The following is a 15330-nucleotide window of genomic DNA, read 5'->3' as shown; positions in this document are numbered from 1 at the left end:
TCTTAGCAGCTTAAAAATAATAAATATTTATTATCATGTGGACATGGCTTAGCTGGGATTTTGGCTCAGGTTCTCTTATAAACATACAGTTAAAGTATTTGTGGGATGTTTGTCTGAGGGCCTCAGTCTTACGGCTTTCATTTAGAGGCTTCCCTCTGTTCCTTGTTTAGACTTTATCCAGCATGCAGCATGGCAGCTGGCTTGCATTGGAGAGAATAAGCAAGATGGAAACCAGGCTCTTTTTGTAAGCTAATCTTGGCAGTGATAGCTTGTCACTTGTAGATTCAGGTTATTAGAAGTAAATCATTAGATTCACTGTATACTCAATAAAAAGGGCTTATAGAAGGGCATGAATACCGGGAAATGGGGATCATTGGGAGCCACATTAGATGTTATGTAGCACATACCTAGAACAAGTATCAAAAATAAAATAGACATATAACTGGGAATAAATATAGCTAGAGGGATTAAAATGGAATACAGTAAAATAGTCAACACAAAAGAAGGTAGGGAAGAACAGAGGAACAAAGGAGATGGGAAAAATATGAAATAAATAGCAAAGTGACATATTAAATAGAACCATATCAATAATCATGTTAAATGTAAATGGACTCAACAGCCCAATCCACAGGCAGTGATTGTTATATTGGATAAAAAAACAAGAACTAATTGTATGTTATCTCTGAGACATACTTTAATATACAAAGACAAGTAAATTGAAAGAGATGTAGAATGTAGAGATCTAAAATGAAAACAAGGATAAGAAAGTTGGAATGCTGTATTTAATATCAGGTAAAATAGAGGGTAAGCTAGGGAGAATTATTAGGAACAAACAATTTTGTAATGATACAAGAGTCAGTTCATAAACATGACATAACAATTATAAATGCGTATGTAGAAAATAAGCAGGGGGATCCTTGGGTGGCTCAGCGGCATGGCGCCTGCCTTTGGCCCAGGGCGTGATCCTGGAGTCCTGGGATCGAGTCCCATGTCAGGCTCCTGGCATGGAGCCTGCTTCTCCTTCCTTCTGTGTCTCTGGCTCTCTCTCTCTCTCTCTCTTTCTCTATCATAAATAAATAAAAAAAAATAAATCTTTAAAAAAATAATAAGCAAATAATCTTCAAAAACAAGAGGCAAAAATTATAGCTAAAGGGAGAAATAGACAAATCCATAAATGTTGCAGATTTTAACACCCTTTCTTAGGAACTGATGGAGCAGAAAAATCAGTAAGGCTAAAGGACTTGAACAATGCACTGACCCACCTCAGCCTCATTGACATCTATAAAATACCCCACCCAATAGGTGCAGATTACACATTCTTTAAGTACACATGGAATGTTCATCCAGATAGGTCATGTCTAGGTCATAAAAGAAATCTCAGTTGATCAAAAGATGAAAGACACAGAGTATGTATTCTGTCCTCGTTTGAATTTAATGAGAAATGAACAATAGTAGTATTGTACATCCAGAAAAGCCCTCAAATGTTTATAAATTTAAAAAATAACTTCTTTTTAAAAAAGATTTTCTTTATTCATGAGAAACACAGAGAGAGAGGTAGGGACATAGGCAGAGGGAGAAGCAGGCTCCCTGTGAGATTCCGGGATCACAACCTGAGCCAAAGGCAGACGCTCAACCCCTGAGCCACCCAGGCACCCCTTTTAAAAAAGATCTTATATTTAAGTGATCTCCACACCCAATGTGGGGCTTGAACTCACAACCCTGAGTCACATGCCTCACTGACAGCCAGGTGCCCCCAAAATATCACTTCTAAGGAACTCATTGGTCAAGAAAGAAATCACAAGGAAATTTAGAAAATATTTCAAACAAAGGATAAGGAAAATATAAAACTTAAAGGTACAGCTAGGGAAATTTACAGTTTTTAATGTTTATAACAGAAAAGGAGATAACAAAAATCAGTGATCACAGCTTCCCTTTTTGGAAGCTAGAAAAATAAGAGATGAGTGAACCCAATGTAAGTAAAATGAAGGAAATAATATAAATAGTAGAAATCAATGCAACAGAAAACAATAGAGAAAGATCAATGGACCAGGCATTAATTTTTTTTTTTTTGAAAAGCTAAATAAAATTGGTTAATACTGGTCAGACTGATCAAATAAAAAGAAATACATGGACAAATATAAAAACCTGTAGAATTTTTAATTTTGGTGTATAATTCCATTTTTTTTAATTCCATTTTTTTAAGAGTAAAAAGTAATATGCATAAAATAGTTATAAATATGTGTTAATGAATACATGGTATGAATAACAGAATTGTGGGGAGAGATGTGGAGCTATAAAGTAGTAGAGTTTTTGCATGCAATTGAAGTTTATTTTTTTTATTTTTATTTTTTTTTAATATTTTTTCAATTTTTATTTATTTATGATAGTCACAGAGAGAGAGAGAGAGAGGCAGAGACACAGGCCGAGGGAGAAGCAGGCCCCATGCACCGGGAGCCCGACGTGGGACTCGATCCTGGGTCTCCAGGATCGCGCCCTGGGCCAAAGGCAGGCGCCAAACCGCTGCGCCACCCAGGGATCCCGCAATTGAAGTTTAAAATATATTGTTAAACTTTAGGATTTGTGTGTATGTGTGTGTGTGTATGTGAGTGTGAGATCTTCATGGTAACCACAAAGAAAATATACAGAAAAGGCTATGAGAAGGGAATCAAAACATGTTACTACAAAGAAATCAACTAAAAAGGGCAGCAGTAAGGGAGGAAATGAGAGACAAAGAAGCTATAAGAATACAGAAGATGGCAATAATAAGATTTTGTCTATCACTAATTAATTGCATTATGTGTAAATGGTTAAACTCCAGAATGAAAAGTCATGGCTTAGCAGAATGGATAAAAAATGCCAACTATATGCTGTTTACAGGAGATTCACTTTAGATCTAAGGAGACACACACATTGAAAATGAAAAGATAAAAAAAAGATATTCCATGTAAATGGTAACCAAAGGAGAGCAGATATGGCTACATATCATACAAAAGTATGATTTTCTTAATTTAAGAAGTTTTAATGAGACAAGGACATTATATTATGATAAAAAGGTCAATTCACCAAGAAAACATAACCATTACAAGTATATTCACCAAACATCTGAAGTCCTAAATATATGAGACAAACATTGATAGAACTAAAGGGAGAAATAGCTCTACAATAATAGTAGAAAACTCCAGTACCCCACATTCCCACATTCAATAATGTATATAACAATCAGAAGACTTGAACAACACTATGGACCAATTGGGCCAAACAGATAGATGCAGAGCTTTCTACATAACAACAGCAGACTACACATTTTTCTCAAGTGTGCTTTGAATATTATCTAGGGTAAACCATATGATAAGCTACAAAAAGGTCTTAAAGAATTGAACTCACAAAGAGTATTTTTTTTTTCTGATCAAAATATAGGGAAACTAGAAGTCAATAGCAGAAGTAAAACTGGAAAATTCACAAATGTGTGGAAATTATAATAACTCTAAGCAAGCAGTGAGTCAAAGAAGAAATCAAAAGGGATATTAGAAAATATCTTGAGATAAATGAAAACGAATACAACAACATACCAAAATTTATGAGAGGTTGTGAAAGTAGTGCTAAGAGGGAAATGTATAGCTGTAAAAGCTTACAGTAAAAACGAAGGATCTCATATTGACAACCTAAATTTGCATCTTAAGGAACTAGAAAAAGAAGAACAAACTCCAAAGTTAGCAGAAGGGAAATAATAAAAATTAGAGCAGAGATAAACAAAATGGAGAATGAAAAAGACATTAGGGAAAAAATAATACCAAGAGTTGTTTTCTTAAAAAAAATTCAACAAAATTGACAAACCTTTAGCTGAATTGACTAGAAAAGAAAGAAGACTAAAGGAACTGAAATTAGAAATGAAAGGGGATATTACAACTGTTTTAATAGAAATAAAAAGGATTATAGGTGAGTATGATGAGCTGATATATTCCAACAAATGGGATAAGCCAGATGAAATGACCAAATTACTAGAAATACATAATCTACCAAGAGAAGAGATAGAAATCACAAAGAGATAGAAAATCTGAAAAGACCTCTAACTGTTAAGGTGATTGAAGGAATATTCAGCAGTTTCACAACAAAGAAAAGCCTTCGCCCATATGGCTTCATGGGTAAATTTTACTGAGCATCTAAAGAATATTTAATACCAGTCCTCAGACTCTTCCAAAAATTGAAGAGGAGGAAACACTTTCAAATTCATGGCATGAGGTCAGCATTATTCTGATACTAAAGCTGGGTAAAGACTACTGGAAAACTACAGACCAATTTCCCTGATGAATATTGATGTAAAAAATCTTAAAAAAAAGAATAACTAGCCTACAACTTGGCAGCATATTAAAAGGATTATTTACCGTGACCAAGTGGGATATTCCTGGAATGTAAGGGTAATTCAACATATGAAACTCAATCAATATAATACCTACATTAACGGAATGATGGAAAAAACCACATGATCATCTCAATTCATGCAGAAGAAGCATCTGACAAATTTAATACCCTTTTATGACAAAAATGCTTAATAAACTAGGAATGGAAGGGAATTATCTCAAAATAATAGTCCATGTATGAAAAGCAGACAGCTAACATCATACTTCATGTTGAAAGACAGACTTTCCGCTAAGGTCAGGAACAGGACAATGATGCCCACTCTTGTCACTTCAGTACAGTGCTAGAAGTTCTAGCCAGCGCAATTAGGCAAGAAAAAGAAATAAAAAGCATCCAAATTGGAAAGAAAGTAAAATCATTTCTGTTCACAGATGACATGATCTTATACACAGAAAACCCTATGTATTCTATAAAAAACTGTTAGAACTAATAAATTTAACAAAGCAGCGGGATACAATACCAACACAAAAATCAGTTGCGTTATTTTATATGCTAACAGTAAACAATCTAAAAAGGAATGAAGAAAACAATCCTATTTGCAATAGCATGACAATGAATAAAATACTTAGGAATTAAAGAGGTGAAAAACTACAAAATGTTGCTGAAAGATATTAAAGAAGGCATTAAAAAATGAAAAGACATCCTGTGCTCATGGAAGATTTAATATGTTAAGATGCCAGTATATTCAAAGTGATATATGGATCCAATGCAGTACTATCAAGATTCCAGTGACGTGTTTTTTTTCTTCCCTCAGAAATACAAAAATCCATCCTAAAATTCATATGGAATCTCAAGTGACAATGAATAGCCAAAACAATCTTGGAAAAGAAGAGCAAAACTGGAATCCTCACTCTTCCTGATTTTAAAATTTATTGCAAAACCATAGTTACCAAAACAGTGGTATTAGCATAAAGACAGACATATATAGAATAATACCCCAGAAATAACCTCTTGCACATATGATCAAATTATTTTTGACAAGGGTACCAAGACCAGTCAATAGGAAAAGAACAGATTTTTCAGCAAATTTTGCGGGGAAAACTGGATGCAAAACATGCAAAAGAATGAAGGTGGACTTTTACCTTACAGTATATACAAAAATTAACTCAGAATGGATCAAGACCTAAACATAAGAGCTACAACTATACAACTTTTAGTTGAAAATATAGAGGAGAAGCTTCATGACAGTGGGTTTAATAATGGCTATGACACCAAAAGCAGAAAAATAGATGAGTTACATCAAAATTAAAAATTAATGTGTATCAAAGGATACAGTCAACAGAATGAAAAGACATCTCATGCAATGGGAGAGAATATTTGCAAATTGAAACATGATTAGTCTTCAGAATATATATCAAAAATTCTACAAGTTGGGATGGTTGGATGGCTCAGTCGATTAGGTTTCCAACTCTTGATTTGTGGCTTGGGTCATGATTTCGGGGTCGTGGGATTGAGCCCTGAGTTGGGCTCTTTGCCCATCTTGGAGTCTGCTTGAGATTTTCTCACTCTCTCTCTTGTCCCTACCCTCCCCAACCTCCGCTGCCAGGCTCACCCACACATGCATTGTTTCTACAAAGAAAAACAAAAGCAAAAATTCTACAACTCAGTGTCAAGAAGAAGACCTGTCTGGTCACAAAGTAGGCAAAAAACCTTGAATAGACATTTCTCCAGAGAAGTTACACAAATGGCCAAGAAACACATGAAAAGATGCTCTGGAATGCAAATCAAAAATATGCTAAGATATACCTCACAGCTATTAGGATGGCTGCTAGTAAAAAAACTCATCAACTAGAATAGTTGTTTCTTAGTAGCAAGGATGTGGAGAATTGGGACCCTTGTGCACTATTGGGAGGAATGTAAAATGTGATAGGCTACTGTGTTAAATAGTATGCCAGTTCCTCAAATAAATTAAAAATAGTTACCTTATGATCTAGCAAACCAACTTCTAGGTATATATCCAAAAGAATTGAAACAAGGACTTGAACGATTATTTGTACACCCATGTTCATGGTATCATTATTTGTACTAGCCAAAATGTAGAAGAATTCCAAGTGTTCATTAGTTGATGATTGGAAAGAAAATGTGGTATATGCAGAGAGTGAAGATGAGTGAGCCTTAAAAAGGAAGGAAATTCTGAAGCATTTTATACCATGATGAAACTTGAAGATGCTATGCTAGGGGAAATAAGCCAGTCACAAAAACATGAATACTGTATGTTTCCACTCCTGTGAGGTACCTGAAGTAATGATATTCATAAAAGCAGAAAGTAGGATAGTATTTGCCAATGGCTGCAGGCAAAGAGGAATGGGGTGTTACTGTTTAATAGGTACAGAGTTTTAGTTTGGAAGATGAAAATGCTCTAGAGATGGATGGTGGTGATGGGTGCATAGCAATATGAATGTACTATTTTAAAAAAATATTTTATAATTTGGGAGAGTGTGTGAGTGGATGATCAGGGGGAGGAGCAGAGGGAGAGTGACAAGCAGACTTCGTGTTCAGTGCGGAGCCGGGCATGGGGCTAGATCCCATGACCTTGAGATCATGATCTGAGCTGAAACCAAGAGTTCAATTTCTAACCAACTGAGCCACCCAGGCACCCCTGTGAATGTACTTAATGCCACTAAACTACACTTAAAAATGGTTAAGACAGTAAATTTCATGTGTCTTTTGCCACAATTAAAAGAAAGAAAACACGAATTAGCATTATCCAGAATGAAAAGGAGACTCCATATGGATTCTGCGCACAGTAAGAATATAAAAAGAATAATATAAACAGCTTTATACCACTGAAAACTTTGACGAAGTGGACATGTTCCTTGAAAGACACAAAACCAACACTGACTCAAGAAGAAATGGGAAATTTGAGTAGCCCTGTTTCCACCAAGGAAACTTAATTTGTAATTAACCACCTTCCCACAAAGAAATCTCCAAACCCACATGGCTTCCTTGGTGAATTTTATCGGGCTTTTATGGAAGAAATACCATCTTGCATGAAATTTTTTTTCAGGAAATAGGGAAAAAGGGAATGCTTCCCAACTGATTTTGTTCAGTCAGTATTATGTTGTTTCCAAAAGTAGACAAAGACCTTACAAGAACATAAAACTGTATACCAATATTCCCTCATGGACATAGACTTAAATGTTCTTAATTAGCAAATTGTATCCAGAAAAAGGATAAAAGGGTTATTATATCATGAATGTACATGGTTTAATCCCAGGAACATGAGGGGTTTTGGCACTTCATCACATAAATAATTTAAGAAAGAAAAATCAAGTCATCATCTCAGTAGATGCAGAGAAAGCACTTAACATAATGCAACAACTATCCATGATAAAAACTCCCAGTAAGTTAGGAATAGAGGGGAACGTCCTCTGCTCAATTTGTTATCCATGAAAAACCAAAGCAATTATACGTAAAGGAAAGAAAAAGGTAGAGGACTTAACGTTCCTGACTTTTAGAATTAAAGCTACAGTAATAAAGATAGCAGTGTTGGTGAGAAGATAGATAGAGCCATAGATTAGAACAGAAATTCTAGAAATATATCTGCACATATACAGTCAATTGATTTTCCATAAAGATGGCAATGGAATTAAAGGAATTAAATCAAATTATGAGGGAACAACTGGATATCCATATGGGAAAAAATGAAATGGGTTATAGACTTAAATGAAAATGCTAAACCTAGAGAGCTTTTTTTTTTTTTTTTTTTAAGATTTTATTTATTCATGAGAGACACAGACAGAGAGGCAAAGAGAGAAGCAGGCTCCATGCAGGACTTGATCCTGGGTCTCCAGGGTCACGCCCTAGGTCGAAGGTGGCGCTAAACCGCTGAGCCACCCAGGCTGCCCCAACACTAGAGAACTTTGAAAAGAAAACAGAAAGATCTTTGTGACCCAGGAATAGGTAAAGATTACTAAAATAAGTTGTAAAAAAAAAAAACCCACAAGAAATAAGTTATAAACTGGACTATTTAAAACTTTTTTCTTTGAGAGACATCATTTGGAAAATCACCTGGCAAGGTACAGAATGGGAGAAAATATTCTAAGTACAAATATGTGACAAAGAACTGTGTCTAGAATATGTGAAGATCTCTTTACAATTCAAGAAAAGTAGACAACCTAATTAATGTGCTAAAGATTTTACAGATATTTCACAAAAGAAAATATATCAATGACTAATATGCGCATGTGAAAAGATGGTCACCATTATTCTTGATCAGGAAAATGAACATGGTTGAGTACAATGTGATATTACCACACATGCATTCGAATGGCTAAATTATAAAGACTTAGAAAGCCAAGTATGCTGATGATGTGATGAAACAGGAAGGCTCATGCAGTGTTGATGAGAATGTAAACTGGCACAATCACTTTGGAAAACAGTTTGTTAATTTTCTAGAAAGTTTAAGATAACTTACCATATATGATTCCATAATTCTATTACCAGATGTTTAGTCAAGACAAATGAAAATGTATGTCCACATAAGTACTTGAATTGGAATGTTCATGGTTTTTTTCATAGTATCTGAAATGTGGGGACAATCAACATGTTCATCAGCATATGAATAAATATGCAAGCTATGGTTCATTCATATTAGGGAATACTACTAATCAATAAAAAGAAATGAACTTTTTAAAAATGAGATTTATTTATTTGAGAGAGAAAGCACATGAATGGGGTGAGGGGTGGGGAAGAGGGAGAGCATCTTTCAAGCAGACTCCCCACTGAACATGGAGGCCCACAAGGGGCTCCATCTCATGATCCATGAGATCATGACCTGAGCTCAAACTAAGAGTTGGATGCTTAACTGACTGAGCCATCCAGGGGCCCTAAGAAATTAAATTTTGTTACATGTAACAATATGGCTGGATCTCAAAAACATTTTCTTCAGGTGGAGAAGCCAGACATAAAAATGTACATACTGTTTGATTCCATGTACATGAGATTCTATTAAATAGGAGTTGTCTGGGTTTGTAGGAGATTGACAACAAAGGAGCTTGAGTCACCTTTGAGTGTGATAGAATCTTTATTGTGATGGTTATATAAGTATTTGTCAAAATTCATCCAACTCTACATTTTAAGTGGATACAGTTTTATTGATATAAATTATACCTCAATAAACTTAATAAAAATCATATCCAGGTATTGTTGAGGCTTCCTTGGTATGGCTTCTTCTAATCTAAACACCTGTGAACTAAAGGAACAAGTGATTTCCTCCACCTCCCAGCCTGGCTATAGCCAACACATGGTAGAGAGCCTGGCAAGCTCCCATTCAAAAACCAGGGAAAATGGGAGACCCATAGTGATGACGATTCTATAGCAATTCTGAAATCTAGCCAGGTATTTGTTTCCTGTTTCTTGATTAGGGTTTAGTGTTTCTTTCTGGGGATGTTCCTCATGACTCTTTGCTGTGTCTTTTGGGCTCTTGGCTTTTCCCTCTCAATTATTATTATTTTTTAACCATAAGGAATGATTTGCTTCCTTAAAGCTGAGTAGTTTTCCTAGCCTCCCTCCTGTTTGTAGGAATTTGGAGAATCAAATGTCTCTTTTCATTTTGAACTCTGTCCCTTTCATATGAAATTAGTCTGATTCAATGGTTTTGAGGCTATGTCTGTGTCCTTTGCCTTTCCTAGGCATACACCTTCTTATAAGCCATAGCTTTCAGAAATGATCACTTGCACTGAGTTTCAGTTTCCTCTCAAGGGCAAGGAACTCCATTTCTGCCTCTGGATTCTTGGTGAGTTTGACTTGTTCCTCTACTTTGGGGAACTTTGATCCCCTTCTACTTCTCCAGAGTAACACTTCCTGCCGTTTCTCGTTGTTTCTGGAACCAGAGCCTGGCAGATCTCAGGTTCCATCCTTTTCATGGCGTTGCATTTTTGTTCTAGCTAAAAAAAGTGACATAGTAAGCTCCTCTTTTAAGCTTTTCTCTGATGCAGTCTTGACTGACATTGTCACTACTATTCCTTTAATTATTATTTCCCCAGTTCCTATTTATTTACTCCTTCTGGAATTCATATTATTTCAGTGTTAGAGATTATGGAACTATCTACTTTATCTCTTGCATTTTCACTTATTATAATTATCCTTTTATTTTTTCCTGTGTGTTATCTGAATATTTCTTATCCTAGTTTTGTAATTCACTGATTTGATTTCATGTTATTTTATACTTTATTTATTTTTTAAAGATTTTATTTATTCATTCATGAAAGACAGAGAGAGAGAGAGGCAGAGATAAAAGCAGGCTCCATGCAGGGAGCCCAAAGCGGGACTCCAGGATCACGTCTCGGGCTGAAGGCAGGCGCTAGACCGCTGAACCACCCAGGGATCCCCTTATACTATATTTAATCTGTTATTCTCTTCCATTATGATTTTGAAATTTGGTAATCACGTTTTTCATTTTTTTAAAAGATTTTATTTATTTATTCATGAGAAACATACAGAGAGAGAGGCAGACACACAGGCAGAGGGAGAAGCAGGCTCTCCACAAGGAGCCTGATGCAGAACTCCATCCTGGACCTTGGGATCATTCCCTGAGCCAAAGGCAGATGCTCAACTACTGAGCCACCCAGGCATCCCCATGTTTTTCATTTGTAAGCACATTTGTATGATAATAGATTGTTCATTTCCTTTTTACATCTGAAATATCCATTTGAATTGCACTGGTAACACAAATTAAAGTTATATCTAGAAGTTCCCCGTATATCTATATCTATGTCTCTATATATATATATTTATTTTGTAGGAGGACATTTGGTCTTTCTTTAAATCTTACATGTCTTGTGTCTTATCTCTTTATCTTTATGAGGACACGTCTTTGTTTCTTTAGTATTTGGAATCAAGAATAATGTTGAGAGAATGGTTCTGGATTCCTGCTGAAATATTTTAGCATTAGGAAAAAGTGAAAGGGAAGAATTTATATTTCCTATAGTTTTTCTCCTTCTGAGGAGGAAAGAGGCATTTGGATGTCAGGGAACTTACTAACATAATTACTAATGTTTCTGTGTTAGTTTCAGCACCCTGAAATTGATCAAGCCACAGTCCCTGTCTTCTCACTGGCACAAGTACCATAACCGTGAGTTCCTGTAATCATGTCCCTTGCACCAGTTGTAGGCTATGTACGAGCATCATGCCTTGCTGTTCTGTGTGGTAGACAGCACCAGTTACTCTTCCTAAAGAGGCTTATGGTGTTGAGCGTTGAGCTTTATCTTCTACCCTCTGTCTCATGGTCACTCTGATCTCTGGCTCCATCACTGTGAGTTTGAACTGTCTTATCTACTTTGAGTTCCAGTAAATGGTGTTTCCAGCTGGAGACAGTCTTAATGGCAAGAAACGGAACTTCTTGCCTAATGTCCATGTCTCTTGTGCCAGCGGATTTTAGCAATTATATGGCCTCCTTCATTAGTTGTCTCAACTGCCAGCGCAAGAAGGTGGCTTCAAGCAGTGCCTCTGCTTTCCTTGGCCTGAATGGGAGCATGGATTAGGGACAATATAATGAATTTAGTGCGGGACACATTGAATTGTAAGAAAGTAGGGCTTTTCAGTTTGTATTTGTAATGGGGTTAGAGGTCGAGAGAGAGCAGTTTGGGTTGGAAATGTTGACTTCGTAATCAAAGCTCCTTGTTATTTGAAACTGATAGTCCTTTTATTTATTTTTTATTTTTTATTTTTTAAAGATTTATTTATTCATGATAGGGAGAGAGAGGCAGAGACACAGGCAGAGGGAGAAGCAGGCTTCATGCCGGGAGCCTGACGCGGGACTCGATCCTGGAACTTCAGGATTGCGCCCTGGGCCAAAGGCAGGCACCAAACTGATGAGCCACCCAGGGATCCCCCTGATAGTCCTTTTATTAGCAGTTTGGATTGTCCAGAGGGAATGCATGTAAAAGGGAAATAAATAAGGTTAGACACAGAGTCCTGAGATTATAGCATACTTGGGGTGGTCAGGGAAGGAAAAGCTGCTAAAGGTTATTGTGAAGGAGATTTCCGAAGAATTGAATGAGAACGGGGGAAGAATGGTTCTACAGAGCCAGTAAATATGGCTTCTTTAAAACACTGTTCCTTATGTTTTGGGGAGATCGACTAGGGTAAGGACACATAGTGGCTCATGTGCTTGAGCAACTAGGAGATCGTTGATGACTTCCCAGCACTTTCGGGATGAGTGGAAGTCAGATTGCAGTTGATTGAAAAGTATACGTCAGGTTAGGACATGGATCTAATAACTTATTTTGAAAACTTATGAAAGGAAAGAGGTGGATTGGTACAGAGGACAGCTACAAGTGAATTAAAAGGATATGTTGTTTTATGTATGCACCCTGTGTAATAAATAGATAAATGTTTCAGTCCTCTTTTTTTATTAATATTTTCTATGAGAATTTCTTTTAATATTTAAGCATTTTTCAATTTTTAAGTTAGCTCTTTTTATGATTGTTTAATCTATTCTTAAAGAAAGACAGGCCAGTGCTTAGTATGATGTATCAGATTGCCTCTTCCTACATCCTTAGTTTTAAATGTTTATATCAGCTCAAGCACATGGGCTAATGAAATTATTCTCAAAATATTACTTCATCTATTTTCTTGTTTGTTCTTAAGTATTTGGATATCTGGGATATTGAGTAGGGGTATATAAATTAATAGCTCTCTTTAAAACAGCTTTTTCAGATATTCTACATTACTTCGTAACTAGTCTAAGGATTGTTGCTCTTTCAATGTTACTAACAAAAACACATTCATTGTCATCTTGTCTTTTTCAACTACTATTCTGTCCTTGAGAATACTTAGTATGGACCAGTATTTGTGAAGGGAATCCTGATAGGGCTTATGGTTAAAAGTTAGTGACTTTAACTCATTCTTTAATGGTTAATTTCCATTTTATGTATCTTTAAGGAGCTGTTCAGAGGAAAAGATATTCATAATAATGAAACTTTCATTGAAATAGCTTGAGTAAAAATACATGAGAGACTCCAGGCTAAAGTAGAATATCGAGAATGGTATTTTTACACTATATTTTATATTGGAGAAAAGTCTTCTTGTTCAAATTCATTTGGAAGCTTACACTATTTTCCTATTTATACTGTATGTACAACATTTTACCTGAATTAATGTGGTGTATTTTAAATTTAAGACTTTGATTTATCTGTAGTTTCTGACATGGTTTCAAATTAATCCAAATTTTCAGTACACAAGATACTTAAATTTTATATATTTTAATGCTTCATCTTGATGTGCAACATGAATCCAATAACACTTACTAACCTTTTAAAAGAATTATCCTCTCTGAGAATATATGTTTTATTTTTCTCTTGTTCTCTACCTTAGGAAAAGAAGGAGGGAGGAGAAAAGGTTTAAATACATGTAGTTAAAAAAAATACATGTAGTTTATTAATAGTTTCACTTAAAAATAGCACTTGTTTGTAAGCAAGTGTGTGGCATTTAGGTGACATTTTACTTATAGTTAAGCCTAAGTGAATTAAAACATAAGAAATACAAATGGTTGTTATTCGCATTTATTTTTTCTTTACTATGGAAACATCATTGTTAAATATAAACAATCATCTGATATCCAGGAGGAAAAAATTAGTAATCCTAGATTTGAATGCCCATGTGTCCTCTGAATTTCCCCCATTCTGATTGTTACTATTTTGGTCTGTTAGTAGGGAGCAATCCACTGCGAACCTCCAAATGAGATCCCATTCTATGAGTCCAACCTCCAGAGAAGATGGACAAAATATTACCCCAAAGAGTTGTGTAAGATCAGATTCTACTTTTGTTTGTTTGTTATTTTAAAATAACTCCACAAATGTTTAATTTCATGTTTGTCAAAATTCCAACAATTATTTGAAAACAGTGAATAAAGTCTAAATGTTTTGGTGAACACCCTGATAGCAAAGAAAATTGTGTTTGGTATATTCCACCTTGTTCCTTCTGCTTTCTCAATGATTCTGAGGCATCATGTGAAGCAGTGTGTTGTTTCTCTTGTGCACTGAAGAATGACTTTGGAAAGCTTCATTTTTTAGTTTTTTTTCCTTTCCCCTTTTACTCAGAGTATATGTGTGTGGGTATGTGTGTGTGTATATAAATGATTAGACATCCAGTGGTCACAAATTTAAGAAACTGGGATTAATTTGTAGTGAAGTAGGGGACATTGCATTTTTGCTGAAAATGAACTATTTATGTCCTGAAATGTGAATGCCTCTCTTGCATCTAATTACTTAACATGGTTTTGGTTTGAACAAGGTGCTAGTGAGCATTCCAGTTGGCTTTATAAAGAGAAGAATTTTGTCTGCTTACTATGGCCTTTCTTTTGTAACTCTGGCTTGTCTTGGGTTATGTGACTTTTAGTTACAAAGAGATCATGTGTGATGCGTGACTGTTCAGCAAATATTGCTCCAAACATAACTCACTGCATTTTCTCCAGTGATAGTTTGGAACTTTGGAAAATATTTTAAGGGCAGCGTGTTTTAAATATTTGTGGGTTTATTATCAACCATTACATTCACTTAAAATAAGGCAGGTGCTTTTTCTTGAGAACTTCTTGTTCACAAAGAAAAACAGACAAGAAGCAGGGGACCAACAATATAAATAATAAGGAATTTGAATATGGTATATATAATAAATTCAACATTCTGTTCAATAGAAATTTGGAGATAATAAGATATGAAGAACATTTTAGTATATCTTCATCACTTCAGATAATTTAAATGATTATAGGTAAATTTATTTATTAATAATGAGGTTTTTCTAAAAGCGTGAAAATGCTGTGCCAATAAATTTAATTTAAAAATACATTTTTTGGCTGTACTGTAACATACACATTATTATTATACACAGATTTACTTTTCTAAGTTTCTAGAGCTTTTAGATCATTGCCCATTTCTGGGTACCAATTTTAGACTGTGTTCAGTTAATTATATT

The 15330-nt window shown here is 35.2% G+C and overlaps 1 protein-coding gene across 4 annotated transcripts in view; it reads left to right on the top strand.

Annotated features, from left to right (window-relative positions):
- Positions 1–15330, top strand: part of CEP112 (centrosomal protein 112) — a 399815-nt gene that overhangs the window by 26798 nt on the left and 357687 nt on the right. For 3 of the 4 annotated variants that reach the window (XR_005364290.1, XM_038546803.1, XM_038546800.1), the window contains exon 5: positions 14070–14163. Coding sequence is in view for 3 of the 4 variants with exons in the window: in XM_038546803.1 (XP_038402731.1) it covers positions 14070–14163 (94 nt within the window). In the remaining variant the exon portion in view is untranslated. The remainder of the gene's footprint in view (positions 1–14069; positions 14164–15330) is intronic. The other variant, XM_038546802.1, reaches the window with a different exon arrangement.

The sequence above is a fragment of the Canis lupus genome, chromosome 9 (assembly GCF_011100685.1).
Source record: "Canis lupus familiaris isolate Mischka breed German Shepherd chromosome 9, alternate assembly UU_Cfam_GSD_1.0, whole genome shotgun sequence".
Classification (NCBI taxonomy): Eukaryota; Metazoa; Chordata; class Mammalia; order Carnivora; family Canidae; genus Canis; species Canis lupus.
Note: the sequence above shows the minus strand (reverse complement) of the source record. Positions and strands in the feature narration are given on the sequence as shown.